The 13140-nt window shown below is 36.0% G+C and overlaps 1 protein-coding gene across 1 annotated transcript; it reads right to left on the bottom strand.

The window, feature by feature from the left end:
* Nucleotides 1-112: 112 nt before the first annotated feature.
* LOC126821514 (endoplasmic reticulum junction formation protein lunapark-A) lies at nt 113-10001 on the bottom strand. The gene is made up of 10 exons (XM_050549958.2): nt 9833-10001; nt 7575-7616; nt 6852-7039; nt 6261-6319; nt 5321-5361; nt 3944-4030; nt 3128-3164; nt 1901-2107; nt 1119-1292; nt 113-246 (listed from the first exon to the last, which is right to left on the bottom strand). The coding sequence occupies exons 1-10, from the start codon at nt 9857-9859 to the stop codon at nt 113-115; spliced, it is 996 nt and encodes a 331-aa protein (XP_050405915.1). The 5' UTR covers nt 9860-10001.
* Nucleotides 10002-13140: the final 3139 nt, after the last annotated feature.

Raw genomic sequence — 13140 nt, 5'->3', positions numbered from 1 at the left:
CACCACTTATTACACCCGTAGGGGTCTTTAGCAGTGCAGGGAACTGGATGAGCCTAAGAAAATCAACAAGGTAAGACAGGAGATCCTGTCACGTTCAAGTAATTCAAAACTATTACATGATCTTATCAGTCGACTTACTTGGTATTACTTTTCTCTGTAAAACAGGTGTTGGAAATTCTAATTTTGGTGCATGAGGTTTCTGTTTTCTTGCAGAATTGAAAGTGAAACAATAACAACATCTAAAGCCTATATCAAAGAGAAAAAATATTATTAAAGTATGGTACATCTACATCATATCTTATCAAAAAATTAAGAACTGTAAAATAAGTATATAACATGCTTGCTGTCGAATGCCAACTTTTATCTGAAAGTAATATGTATATTTCAACAAATGCACAGAACAGTAACTAGACTATGAACAAAGAAAATAGGAAAGTCTGATATAGGTAATTCTTATGAATATTTAATGCAAATTTGCTTTGTGAAAGCAAGATGTTTAAACATGTCCTTTATATGGTGTGACCAGAAACACTCTACCTAGACAACGACATATTTGAATGGATGTCTATTGCCACTATACAGTATGTGACCAGTGACAGCAAAATGAGTCAGAAGTACATGTAGCAAGTCATTGTTTACAAAATGTTGAAATAGGCTAAAATATTTTAAAAAAATTTTTTTTTTTATTTGTCAAATCTCAACTTTTACCTTTTTATATTATATTATTAAAAAGATATTTTAGCCTATTTTAAAAATTTTGTTCACATCGTAAAAGACTTTCGGCTCATTTTGCTATCTCAGGCCATATATAATGATGTATGTAGGGTATTTGGTGGGCGACTGCTCTATAGCCATTCCTGTTTATGTAAGCAATCACAAATATTATTTAATTTGAAAACATTATTTGAGTCAGACCATACATTCATTTCTTATCCCATTTCATTTAAGCTAAGAAATTTATCTAGCTTATAAACTGCTGTTTTGGCTCGGGCAAAAATGATTTTGATGAATCATAGTGCCTAAAATTAAGACTTCAAAAAGATCAAGAAATTGATGAAAAGTAGTTTGATGTTCAAAGGCAAAGATCACTAGAGCGATTATAAGTAAATTTTACTTACTAATGTATTCAAATTCTTCTTTTAGTGCCATACCATTATGTGAATGACACTGTCTACAAATTAAAGCGTATCTATTTTGTGGTCCATCGCCAAACAAATAATCTACAGTTTTATCAAAAGTTGTTCTCTCCCTTGGTAAAAGAGAACGCGGTAATGGTGGACCAGGTGGACGTTCTGAAAAACAGATTTTTAAATAGCATAAATTAAACACAAAGATTTAAATACCAATATAACTTTTAGAATTTTTAATAATATTACATTTCATAAATTGGAAATATTTAGAATTTTTAATAATATTACATTTCATAAATTGAAAATAATTATGTAAATATATTCATATGAAATAGATTCTATTACTACTACATAAGAGAACACTAAACAATAAAAATAAAACCACTGAAAGATCCTCAGTGCAATGAGAATAAAAATGCCCTACTCCAAGATTTGACCAATCATACAGAGAAGAGAAGAGAGAACCCATTACCAGAAACAAATAAATTTACTAATCCTCTGAGTCTGAGGGAAACAAATTTGAATTCTACATTTCACCAAGAACATTTTTTATGAATGTATATGAAAATAGAAGAATAATATCAGACATGGGACATTCATGTTGGAATTGTAAACAAAATCAATTTTGCCTTTTATCCTGAAAAAGAAATTGTAGTAAATCTTGATAATTTCATTCAAATTCAACAGTGTCTATTTGTTTTTGGTTAAGGTTCTGACCACAAGTCCTCAAAACTTGTGGAGAAATTATGGATAAAATCATATATCATCACCGTATCTCATCCACATCTGACTTCCATTTTGAGCTGGAGTCATCATGTTCTGCATTTGTTGTTGACCTCGAATTGGTGTTCGCTGTATATTTGACATGTTCATAGGAGATCGTGGCCTGAATTGCGGTGGGGTTGGGGCCATTGTTTGAGGTCTGGTCTGCTGGACAGCTTGAACAGATCTAGGTGTAGGTAATCTGGTTTGTGCCACTGTAAGTAATCATCTTATAAATTTTTTAAAATATCCATACGTATTTATTATATACATAAAATATACTTATACATGAGACATTACTATATATCTTTAATTCTACTATGATATACAAGTAATTTTGTTTTTATTATTATAAATTACCTCCCAAATACAGTTTATACCCTAAAAACATTTAAAGGTGGCGAGTAGAGAGAATGAGCATATGCAGTCAAGATCTGTAACTATTCCAAACAAAAGTACAGTAAACTTCGCATAAGTCAGATCTTCGCTTAACTCGGATAAAATCGTTTAGACCCTTTGATCCTGCATGTTTTTCTTAACAAATTTCAGCATGTAAGTCGGATTTCCTAAGTCAGATCTTCGTTCAACATGGATCAAAATGTTCGGTCCATTTGATCTGATTCCGGCTTATTTCCTTCGCCTAAGTCAGATCGGCAATATGTTCAGAATTTGACTAAGTCAGTTTCGTCCCGATGGTCTACAATGCAGTTATGTATTCCATGCACAGAGCCCCAAAATACTTTCCCCGCAAAATCCGAAACTCGCTGTCTGCTGTACTAGAGACTTTCTGGGAAAATTTAGGACATTTTTCAAAGATGGCGACAAAACGAAAGTTATCTACTCGCACCAAAACGGAAGTTATCTACTCGCACATACGAACAAAAGCTTGAAGTGTGCCTTTGAATCAATTATTATACGGCTCTTGCAGTTTATTTCTAACTGAGCCAAGACTGAATTTCGGTCTTCGGCTAACTCAAACCTTTGCTTAACTCCGATAAAATTGATCAGTCCACTTACACTTAGATCCGACTTATGCAAAGTTTACTGTATAGGACTACTCTACAAAACAGAATCCCACAAAATAAACAAATATAATTCTACAATTCGGTCATTCTGAAATAATTCCACCACCAGTGACAAGTGATTCAGTAACACTAGTTAAATCATCAATATCTTAATTATTTGTATAGATGTATAAACTGTAAGAAATGCGAGTTATTGAGATTATCACATACCTGATGGTGTCGCAGATTTAGGTGAAGTTTCTGGTTTCTAAAAAAAATAAACAACATATTATAGTTAGTCCAGTAACATTGTAGAAAACCCGATTTCCACTTTGTACAGGACAAGGAGCAGGGTTGCCTGTCCAACCCCATGGGTTTTCTATGGATCCTTAAGCACTAGCGAAATATTGAAATTAAATTGAACCACATGTTAGTTCCAAAATCATCTGTTTTGTGTTAAGTGGAAGTTAAATCCCATTTCTCTCTCTCACATACAATTTTATTGCACAACCAGATATCTCAAAGTAGTTACATTTGCTTATATCTTACTAACAATACGAGGGGCCTTTTAAATAGCCCAACACAGCATAAAATTGAGTTTTTAACAGCAATGGAAAAATAATTTTCATTGACCATAATATCAAAGATTTGGGTGAAAGGAGAGCTGACTGAAAGCAGTGAAAGCAGATACTGACAAGGAATAGACCAATTAGAAAAATATTCCATCTCTCTTGTCAATTAGTTGCTATAAATATGTATTGTTATATTCTTTGTAATTTTAATACTGAACAGTTTAACTTTAAATCAACAATATGCTGGATGAGGGAGTGAATTGGCTCCTTTTTTAAGAATTGACATCCAAATAATAATGACATAATGCTTATCCTTTTCCAAATTTGAAATTCGAAAGTCCACAAACTATTGTTCAGTTTTGTCTTGTATCATCCATGGAATTCTACTTTTGACTAACAGTTAGGACTGACTGTATTGCTTACTTATTTAGTTAACAACTGAACCAGATTTCTAAAAATATATTAATATACAAACCTCTAACTGTCTGTAGCGAGCTGGATCAAACTTTTCTAAGATCTCCCTGGCCTTTTTATATGTTTCATTTTCCATAACATCTTCTAGCTGTAAGATGAAATATCATGGTAATGATATGTGCACTCTTCAAAAATTCTGATATACTATCCCCTTCAATAGCAAAGAAATATTTAATATTATATAACACACCATCCACCCACAACTGGGAAATATCTCACAGAAAAACTGGGAAAAATCCAATACAACACTTCCAAAACACTGAAATACCTTATGTACCATCCTAATCTATCTGTGTGATATCTATTATATCATCCTCAACCTGTGAAATATCCAAATCCACCAAATGTCAAGTTTATCTTCAGGTCACACTAAACTGACAACAATGCAAGATAACTAGGACAACATGTTCAGACAGACTGGGGTGACAACAGTATACGTCTACATGAAAATGTGGGGGTATAAATATGCAGAATAACAAAACAGGGATAAACAAGCCAACAGTGATGCTAATGTCACCCTCCACAATCCCAAAATAATAGATGACACATGTTAATTTATTGAACATTTATCTTTTTGAAAAGTATCAAGCAATCAAACTGATTATCTATACTCATTCTAAGCAGAAAATCTTCACGATCAAACTTTGTCAATGTTTTGAGGTATCTGGTAGTGATTCATCACTCTCCATAAGTTAGAATCAAAGTTATCTTGTCTCAAAGCATCAACCAATGGAATTGGTTAGCTCTGCTAACTTTTAGCGGAAAATGTTGATCATTGAACTCAGTCAAGACATTTGTCTAATGAACATCTAAATACAAGTTTAAAAATTCTACCTCAATTAAAAGCAGAGTTTTTTTTTGTTCCAAAGTCTTGACCAATTAAACTGCTTTTCGCTACTTAGCCTTAGAAGAAAAATTCTCATCATCGAGCTTAGTCAAAGTATTGATATAATGAATCTATACTTACCCAATTAGAATTAAAGTTATCGTGTTTCAAAGTCTCAACCAATCAAATTGCCTATCTCTGCTTAGCCTTAGTGGAAAATTTGCACGATCGAACTCTGTCAAGGTATTCACCTAATGTACACCTACACTATGTTTGAACATTCTACCTCAATAAGGAGAGTTAAATTGTGTTCCAAAGTCTTGGCCAATCAGAAGAAAATGCTCATCATCTAACTTAGTATTAATGTAATGAAACTATACACAAAGTTTCATCACTCTTACTCAATTAGAATCAAAGTTATCGAGCTGCAAAACCTTGACCAATCAAATTGTTTATTTCTTTGCTGACCCTGAGCATAAAATGCTCATGTTTCATCACTCTCACTTAATTAGAATCTTTTAGATTTGAACAAATCACACACAATATACCTACCATTTGTTTCTTCTTTTCTCTCAATTCTACTAATGCTGAATCTACAGAGGAAACAATCATTGTAATTAACAGAAACAAAATCAGAGTCTTCGATCCTCTGAAAAGTTTGAATGGCCAAAAATATGGAATGTGTGACTTGATGATCAAGTTTACATTATTTCCTGCATATTTTTAATTCAGCTGTAAAATTAAGATCTACCATACATTTCTCAATGAAACAAAGAAATGTCATGTGCTCATTATATGAGATAGTGTCTTTTCTAAATACCAGAGAATTTAGATGCCATGACACTACCATCCTGAGTTGCCAGCACAGTCCACTAAAGATCAACCAAGGCCTTACGACAAAGGGGACAATGCCTTGAAAAGACAGGCACACTGCCACCTTCCCATACTGCTGCTACACTTAGGAGCCCACATGGGATCAACAGTTGTGACATTGGTCATCACCAAATTCTCTCTGCCAGACTGCATGCCAGACACCTTAATTTGGACCAATTCTGAACCAATGTTGTTACTTTGATTTTGAAGTTGCTCAGATTGGCAGGGTAATCATTGATCGTCTAAATAATGCAGCTGGAATCACCAATCATTTTAACAGATACATATCAGCAGTTAATTTTTACACATATGATATCAGGAGGTTGAATTAAATTCTGAAGTTCAAATAAAATGTTGAATGTGTAGACCTTGCATTACATGTAGTTTGGAAAACAGTTTTGAAGTTACCTTATTTGCTGACTAACTGTCAATGGTCTAAATGCTGAAGTTGGAATCCCCTATACTTTGTGAACAGATACACATTAACAAATTCCACACAGATCAAAATTGAAAAATTGGATCCAAGTTTCAACCTTTTGATACGAAATTGAGCATAACCCAGGCATTAATTTGGAAACAAACTTCAAATTGAATATAGCAATTATTAAAACTTGTGTACCTGTATCTGATGTTCTTTTTACATAGTACCAATGTAGTAGTTTCTTTAAAATCCATACTCTACAATTAGAAAAGACAATATATTTTCACTATGAAAATTTTTTCACTTGTGTCAAGCAAAGAAATGAAATGACTAGACAACTGTCCTTGTTATACCCCACATCCTGCACCACTGACATGGGGAGAAACACTTGAAAATCCTGAGTAACTTTCTCCTCCAGCGTCTTCTTACTCACGGAGCCTAGATCATTATGACTACACATTTTATATACAAAAAGTTTCCAAATAAGATAACAAATAATAATATGACATATGATAAAGCTATGAACATAAGCCGAATATTAATATCATCATGTTACAATACTGTCAAACCGCAGTTTAAGTTTAAGCACCAATAACATAACAAAAACCAATTAGGTTTTTTTCCATTTGAAATGAACAGAACGATGAAATTTGTAGATTTTCTTCTACAAAACATTTCATTTAAAAATTTGCTTATAAACTGCTCAATTTATGATTGCACACCAAAAATTCACTGCCTGGTTAACTTTTTTTAAGTTAAAACTCTATTACAAGATACAATTTTACTTACAAAATGGGAAAAATCAACAAGGGTATTGAATGAATAATTCTGTCTTTCCATTTTGCCGGAAAATACAACAAGATGAAGACCACAGCAGCAATAATATAGAGTATTATAGAATATAGTATAAGACTAGCTATAAATTTCTTCTGATTCTCTTGATTTTTTCTCCTGTATTTCTGTAGACTGGCTATATCCTAAAACACACAATATGAGAGACAAAATTGACAATTAATTGCACAAAATAATTGAAACACAGATTCTATATTGTTTTTTTTTTTATAGTTTGATCACTTTTTTAATACAAAGATATGGGGTTGCAATCTTCTAAATGAACATTAAATTAGCTGAAATTCAGTGAAATGAGATGTACCTTAAAACAATGACAGAAAAATAACAATGTTCCAATTATCTACTTTGCCTTGTTGACAGATAAATTCTTAGAAATTCATAATTTCACCAACTACTGTATCCCAATCTATGTAATGAATCCTTCAAGTTTACTTTTGGTTCAATAAGATTTGAATCAAAAGTAAACAGCTCATCAAAAATTAAATTTAAAAAGTGAAACTTAACCCAGATTACTCCAACCTTGAAAAGATGTCTAATTCTAATGTATTGTACAAGCCTGGAATTAATTAGTATATTCTGTCATTGACAAACTCACAAGCACCAAGGTGATTGTGCCTGACAAAAAGTCAACTAGTGACTAACCATGTATACAATACCTACCTTATCAATTCCTTCCAATATTTCAATGGTTGTTTTCTGACGCTAAAAATAATAAAAATGTTTTAAATTGTTCAGTTAAACAGTAACAGTTTGTGTTTCATGGACTGGGATGAGGCTATTAGAGGGATGAGGCTATTAAAAGTCCATGGCACAGCTGTTGTGAATCACTACAGCTGTAATTGTTGGATTAGTATACAGCACCTTATAAAAATGTTTTAAATTGTTCAGTTAAAACAATAACAGTTTGTGTTTCATGGACTGGGATGAGGCTATTAGAGGGATGAGGCTATTAAAAGTCCATGGCACAGCTGTTGTGAATCACTACAGCTGTAATTGTTGGATTAGTATACAGCACCTTTTCTTAAGGGCATTGAGTAGTCTAAGATACGCACTAACTTTTCAGCACCAATCTTGTAAAAATTTGCATACTGGCTCCATGTGTAAATAACCTACAGGAGACATAACAGTCGACTGTTTGTTGTGTAATGGAGACACTAACTAGCACAAAGAAAAAAATTATTTATAGCAAACAATAAGGTTGCCCCGACCTAGTTCAGCTCTGAACGTAGGTCTCATTACACTCATCTTGTACGTTCAGGATCCGTCCTATTGAATCTTTGTTGAAACTAAAATCGGCCCAGTCAATTTTACAGGGCAATTTTGGTAAGTGGGGGGGGGGGGGGGGGAATTGAAATCTTTGAAAAAATTTGATTGTAAATTATTACAGTTGGGCTAGGCGAAGCAATCAAAGACTGAAGAGTCTCATCTTTTCAAAGATCTCGATTCCCCCACCCCCTCCAGACTTACCAAAATTTTGTTTCGTCTTATACAGCTGAGTTATGTAAATTTGTGCATTACCCTGTATTTAGATTTCAATGACGTCTGTCAGTCCGTTTAGCAGAAGGGGATGTATTTTTAATAGCATGTTGTGTTGCACATACTGAGGCTAGCGAGGTAAGCAAGGTCTTATTTTCTCACTAAAATGTTCCTTTATAATGTTCAGGTGTTTACAAAGACTGACACACAACCATTTAGCAGTAAAAAGTTGCCCAGTAAAATTGGCTGGGGCCGATTTTAGTTTCGACAAGGATTCAATAGGACGGTAAAGCCTGAACGTACAGGGCGAGTGTAATGAGACCCACGTTCAGAGCTGAACTACATGTAGCCCCGACCTAGATCAGTTGTTGAATAAATTATGACGTTGTATACATCGGTCAAACAATCCACAGTTAACAATCATGGCTGCCTCCAGCCACAACCTTGATATACCATACATGTATATTTACACTATTTTGTTCAGCAGTTTTGGACCAATTTTCACGAAATTCGAACTCAACCATCATTAGGCTGTAACGGTTCAAGCGTTTTTTTTAAATCGGATAAAATTGTTACCGTACCTCTAGAGGGACCACAAGCTAAAAACGTGATTTTTTGTACAATCAAGGGCCATAATTCAGGAAGTTACGATTCGATATGCGCGAATATCGAAAAGAACCAATATCTTTGGGTTATATAAACATGCATTTCTAAATTCTAGTTTCATCAAAATCAAATGAAAATTGTGACATCTAGAGTATCCACAAGCTAAAAGCGTGATTTTCCGTACAACCAGAGGCCATAATCCATGAAGTTTCAATCTGATACAAGCCATTATCGAAAGGAACCAAGATCTATTGGAGATATAGAGGATATTTGTTGTTTTAGAGTGAATAACATATTTTATTTCATCAAGAAGCAAGAAAACTTATATTTTCACGAATGCGTTGCATTTGTGAAAATATAAACGTTTTCTTGCTTAGAGATGAAATAAAATATGTTATTGACGACAAAACGACAAATGTTCTATTTAATTTATGATTTTACAATCATTTTAGGTAAAAACAACTAGCCAGTGAAATAACACTTTTATTTCACTGATAAAACGCAGTATTCCACTACTGATCATAAAATAAAAATCTATATTTCAACTATTTCAAGTTTCGTCAAAATCGGATAAGAATTGTGACCTAATTATAGAGTCCACAAACAAACTCACAGTGGGCGGACTGACGAACAGGTGCGACGATAATATACGTCCACATGAAAATGTGGGCGTATAAAAACTGTCACATCAAACTGTGCCGATGATATGAGCCAAAAATACTGTCCAAAACATACAAAAACCACCTGCCGTCACAGGACCGGCTTGACGAGAGAGGAATAGTCAATAATAGGCTTTATAAACCGTCGAGATTCGAGACTAACATAACTCAACTTACTCTGAATCTGGATATTAACAAACCCATATTGAGGCGTGAACCCTTTGGTTTACTGTGAAGGGGTTTTCTTTTCTTCTTGCGAAAATTAACACGATTTATACTACATTACAGGTCGAAAATGAAGAAAAAAGTGACTTTGGCGGAAGTTCCCGTTTTTGCCCACTGGCGGTGACTGTCCAAATTAGCTCCCGCAGAGAATTGCCTGCTACAGAATCACATAAGATAAGCCAAGATGCAAGCTTTTAATTTCGCCAACTACATTTACAAGTTACACATCAAATCTGGACATGCATGATTGGATTTTGTGCAGTATATATCTGCCGAATGTCAAAACCCCAAGCCAACTTTGGTAATACCAAAATCGACCCACTTAAATTCCAACGCAAATTATAGTTTCTTCATTTGAAATGAAAGTTTTTGGTTCACAATAATTCTTATAAGCACGCAAATATAAATTTGACGTGGTCGTGATCCCTTTCCAAATGCGCATTGCCACCAATAATTTGAATATTTGACAGAAAATTTGCATTGTTCGTTTATTTTCACATCTTTTACAAACTTTCGAAAATCTATAGGTTATTGAGTGATATCGCTATGTCTTAACTAATATCCTTACTGATGATAACGGTAACATCACAATTCAGGTAACCATTCAGTGATTATTAACCCTACTTCAGAATTTCATTCTTACATAATCACGTATTAATTCGAAATCAAATCATAATTAAATTTTACTTCTAAATATGTGATTTTGGCATGATTGTAGACTGGACATTTGCCGACATAAGACAATCTAGGCTATGACAGTGACATGTTGACACATACTATTCAAAAAAGGTAGGGGATATTTGATTTTGGGGGCATAATACTAAAATATGCAAATGACTACGAAAAAAGTCACTATAGAACCTAACAGAAGAAACATTTCCAGTTACATGTGACGCCCAAACGCACCAATAGCTACCGCATGGAATGCAGGTGATGCTTGGGATCATCATGGGGGTCCAACCCAAGATTTGCACGACTCTGACTTTGAATGTTACAGTCATTGTGGCATTGAATTCTAGGGTGGAAACATCAGTTTAATTGTTTTAGTGACCAGAAAACAAATTTTGATATGCGTCGGCTTACCCAAAATGAAAGGTTACGTGCCCTTGGCATGCTACAGATCGGCACAACACAGGCGGTTGTGGTGCGGACGATGAATGTTTCTCAGTCTGTCATAAGCAGGCTATGGTCCAGATACCGTGATACACAATCTGTACAGGACAGACCACGCTCAGGTCGACCAAGGGCGACAACTCAAGCCCAGGATCGATTTATCCGTACCTTGGCCTTGAGAAATCGTGTCATCACAGCAAATCAGATCAGCGCTCGTCTTCAAACAGACACTGGTGTGAGAGTGAGTGGCCAGACGATTCGGAATCGACTGCATAGGGGTCACCTTCGCGCCCGACGTCCTCGCGTGATCCCTTGTTTGAGAGATCATCACATTCAGGCAAGACGTCGTTGGTGTAGGGATCGTCAACACTGGGATAATCGACGATGGAGCAATGTGATGTTTTCAGATGAGTCAAGGTTCACTGTTGATTTTTTGGACAGACGTAGGAGGGTGTGGCGTCGTCGAAACGAGCGCTTCCAAGACGTTAACGTCATCAGACATGATCGATTTGGGGGTGGTTCTGTTATGGTGTGGGGAGGCATCACTGTTGCTGGAAGAACGGCTTTACATGTTGTTGCAGGGCGTGTTACAGGCCAGTACTACCGGGACAACATCTTGGCAGTCCATGTTGTGCCGTTCGCACGACGTCATGGCCGCCGTTTCATCTTCCATGATGACAACGCAAGATGTCACAGGGCCAGGATCGTTACAGGTTACCTCCAACAACAGAACATCACCACATTACCTTGGCCAGCACTGAGTCCCGACCTCTCCCCCATCGAGCATGTCTGGGACATGCTTGGACAGAGGTTACGTCAACGTCAACAACGTCCTGCCAATGTCCAAGAACTTGCTGCTGCGTTGCAACAGGAATGGGACAATCTGGACCAAAATGACCTTAGACGTCTCATTAGGAGTATGCCACGTCGGATCAATGCTTGTTTGGCAAACAGAGGAGGATTTACCCGTTACTGACTTGGTTGTGATGCTGTGGTAACTTTGCTGTTTGACCCCGGGTATCATTTTACCCTTATAATGGTCAGTCTGTGCCTTACTTAGTCTAACGATCATTTGGAAAAAATCGATGAATGTGAACTTCATTTCATTTTGTCATTTGTTTCTTCGTCAGTTTCATTAGGTGACTTTAATAACACTTAAAAATCAAATATCCCCTACTTTTTTTGAATAGTATATATCCTTCTCCAGTACTTGAAGGGCTGCTCCCAGCTGACGAACATTTTGCAGTTGGGAACACTATTATAGAGGCGACGTCCAATACTGCTCCAGAATTGCTTGATTGATGAATCAAAGTTAAAATAAAAATAAACCGCTAGGCTCTACTTCCATTGCCAGACAAATTGTCTGCTGCATTTATAGATAAGGGTCGACCACCAAACATTCGCAAAAGTTTGAGCCCTATCAACACTATGGATTCAGACAGATCATAAAAGTATATCCATCAAAATTTGCAGGTACACTTCAGAAGGTTGTGGTAACTCCTATGTTTAATCCAGCCCAAATAATATCGTGACCCTTCCTGGTGGGTGCATAAGGCGCTGGCTCGCTAACACGGAGGTCCCGGGTTCGATCTTAGCCGCGAAAGTTCCCCCAAGTCCCTTTTGTCAGTGATTGAGGACAGTTCGCCCGTCGTTTGGATGGGACGACAACCCAAGGTCCTGGATACACGCAAAAGAACCCTTGACAGTTGGAATTCAACACCCCCCCCCCATATGGCCGTTTTCATCATCCCGGTAGTAGGGACCCATCCTGGGGGTCGAGTCTGTTGCAGTGGAATATTTGTATATAAGTGCCCATTTCTGCACTCTTATCAAATGTCCATGTTCATTTCGATTTGGTTTCATGTTGTTGCAGGTACCCCAATGTTTGATCGAACTTTTGAGCTCTAGGGGCCACAGACATCCATGTCTGAATATGTTAGGTTACGCATACACTGCACACGGATATCGATATCCTGTTCGTTTGACTCAAATAGTATCAGCAATGATAATCTCATGTGGACCCCTCAGAGTGGCTGTATTATACGGGAGGCTGGCCGATGTTAGTGTGATGACATCCAAACCTCCAGATGACGGTTCTGGTACCCATGTCCCTTGAATTATAAAAGCCACATCTTATACCCAACGAA

Source organism: Patella vulgata, chromosome 5 (genome assembly GCF_932274485.2).
Source record: "Patella vulgata chromosome 5, xgPatVulg1.2, whole genome shotgun sequence".
Taxonomy (NCBI): Eukaryota; Metazoa; Mollusca; class Gastropoda; family Patellidae; genus Patella; species Patella vulgata.
Note: the sequence above shows the minus strand (reverse complement) of the source record. Positions and strands in the feature narration are given on the sequence as shown.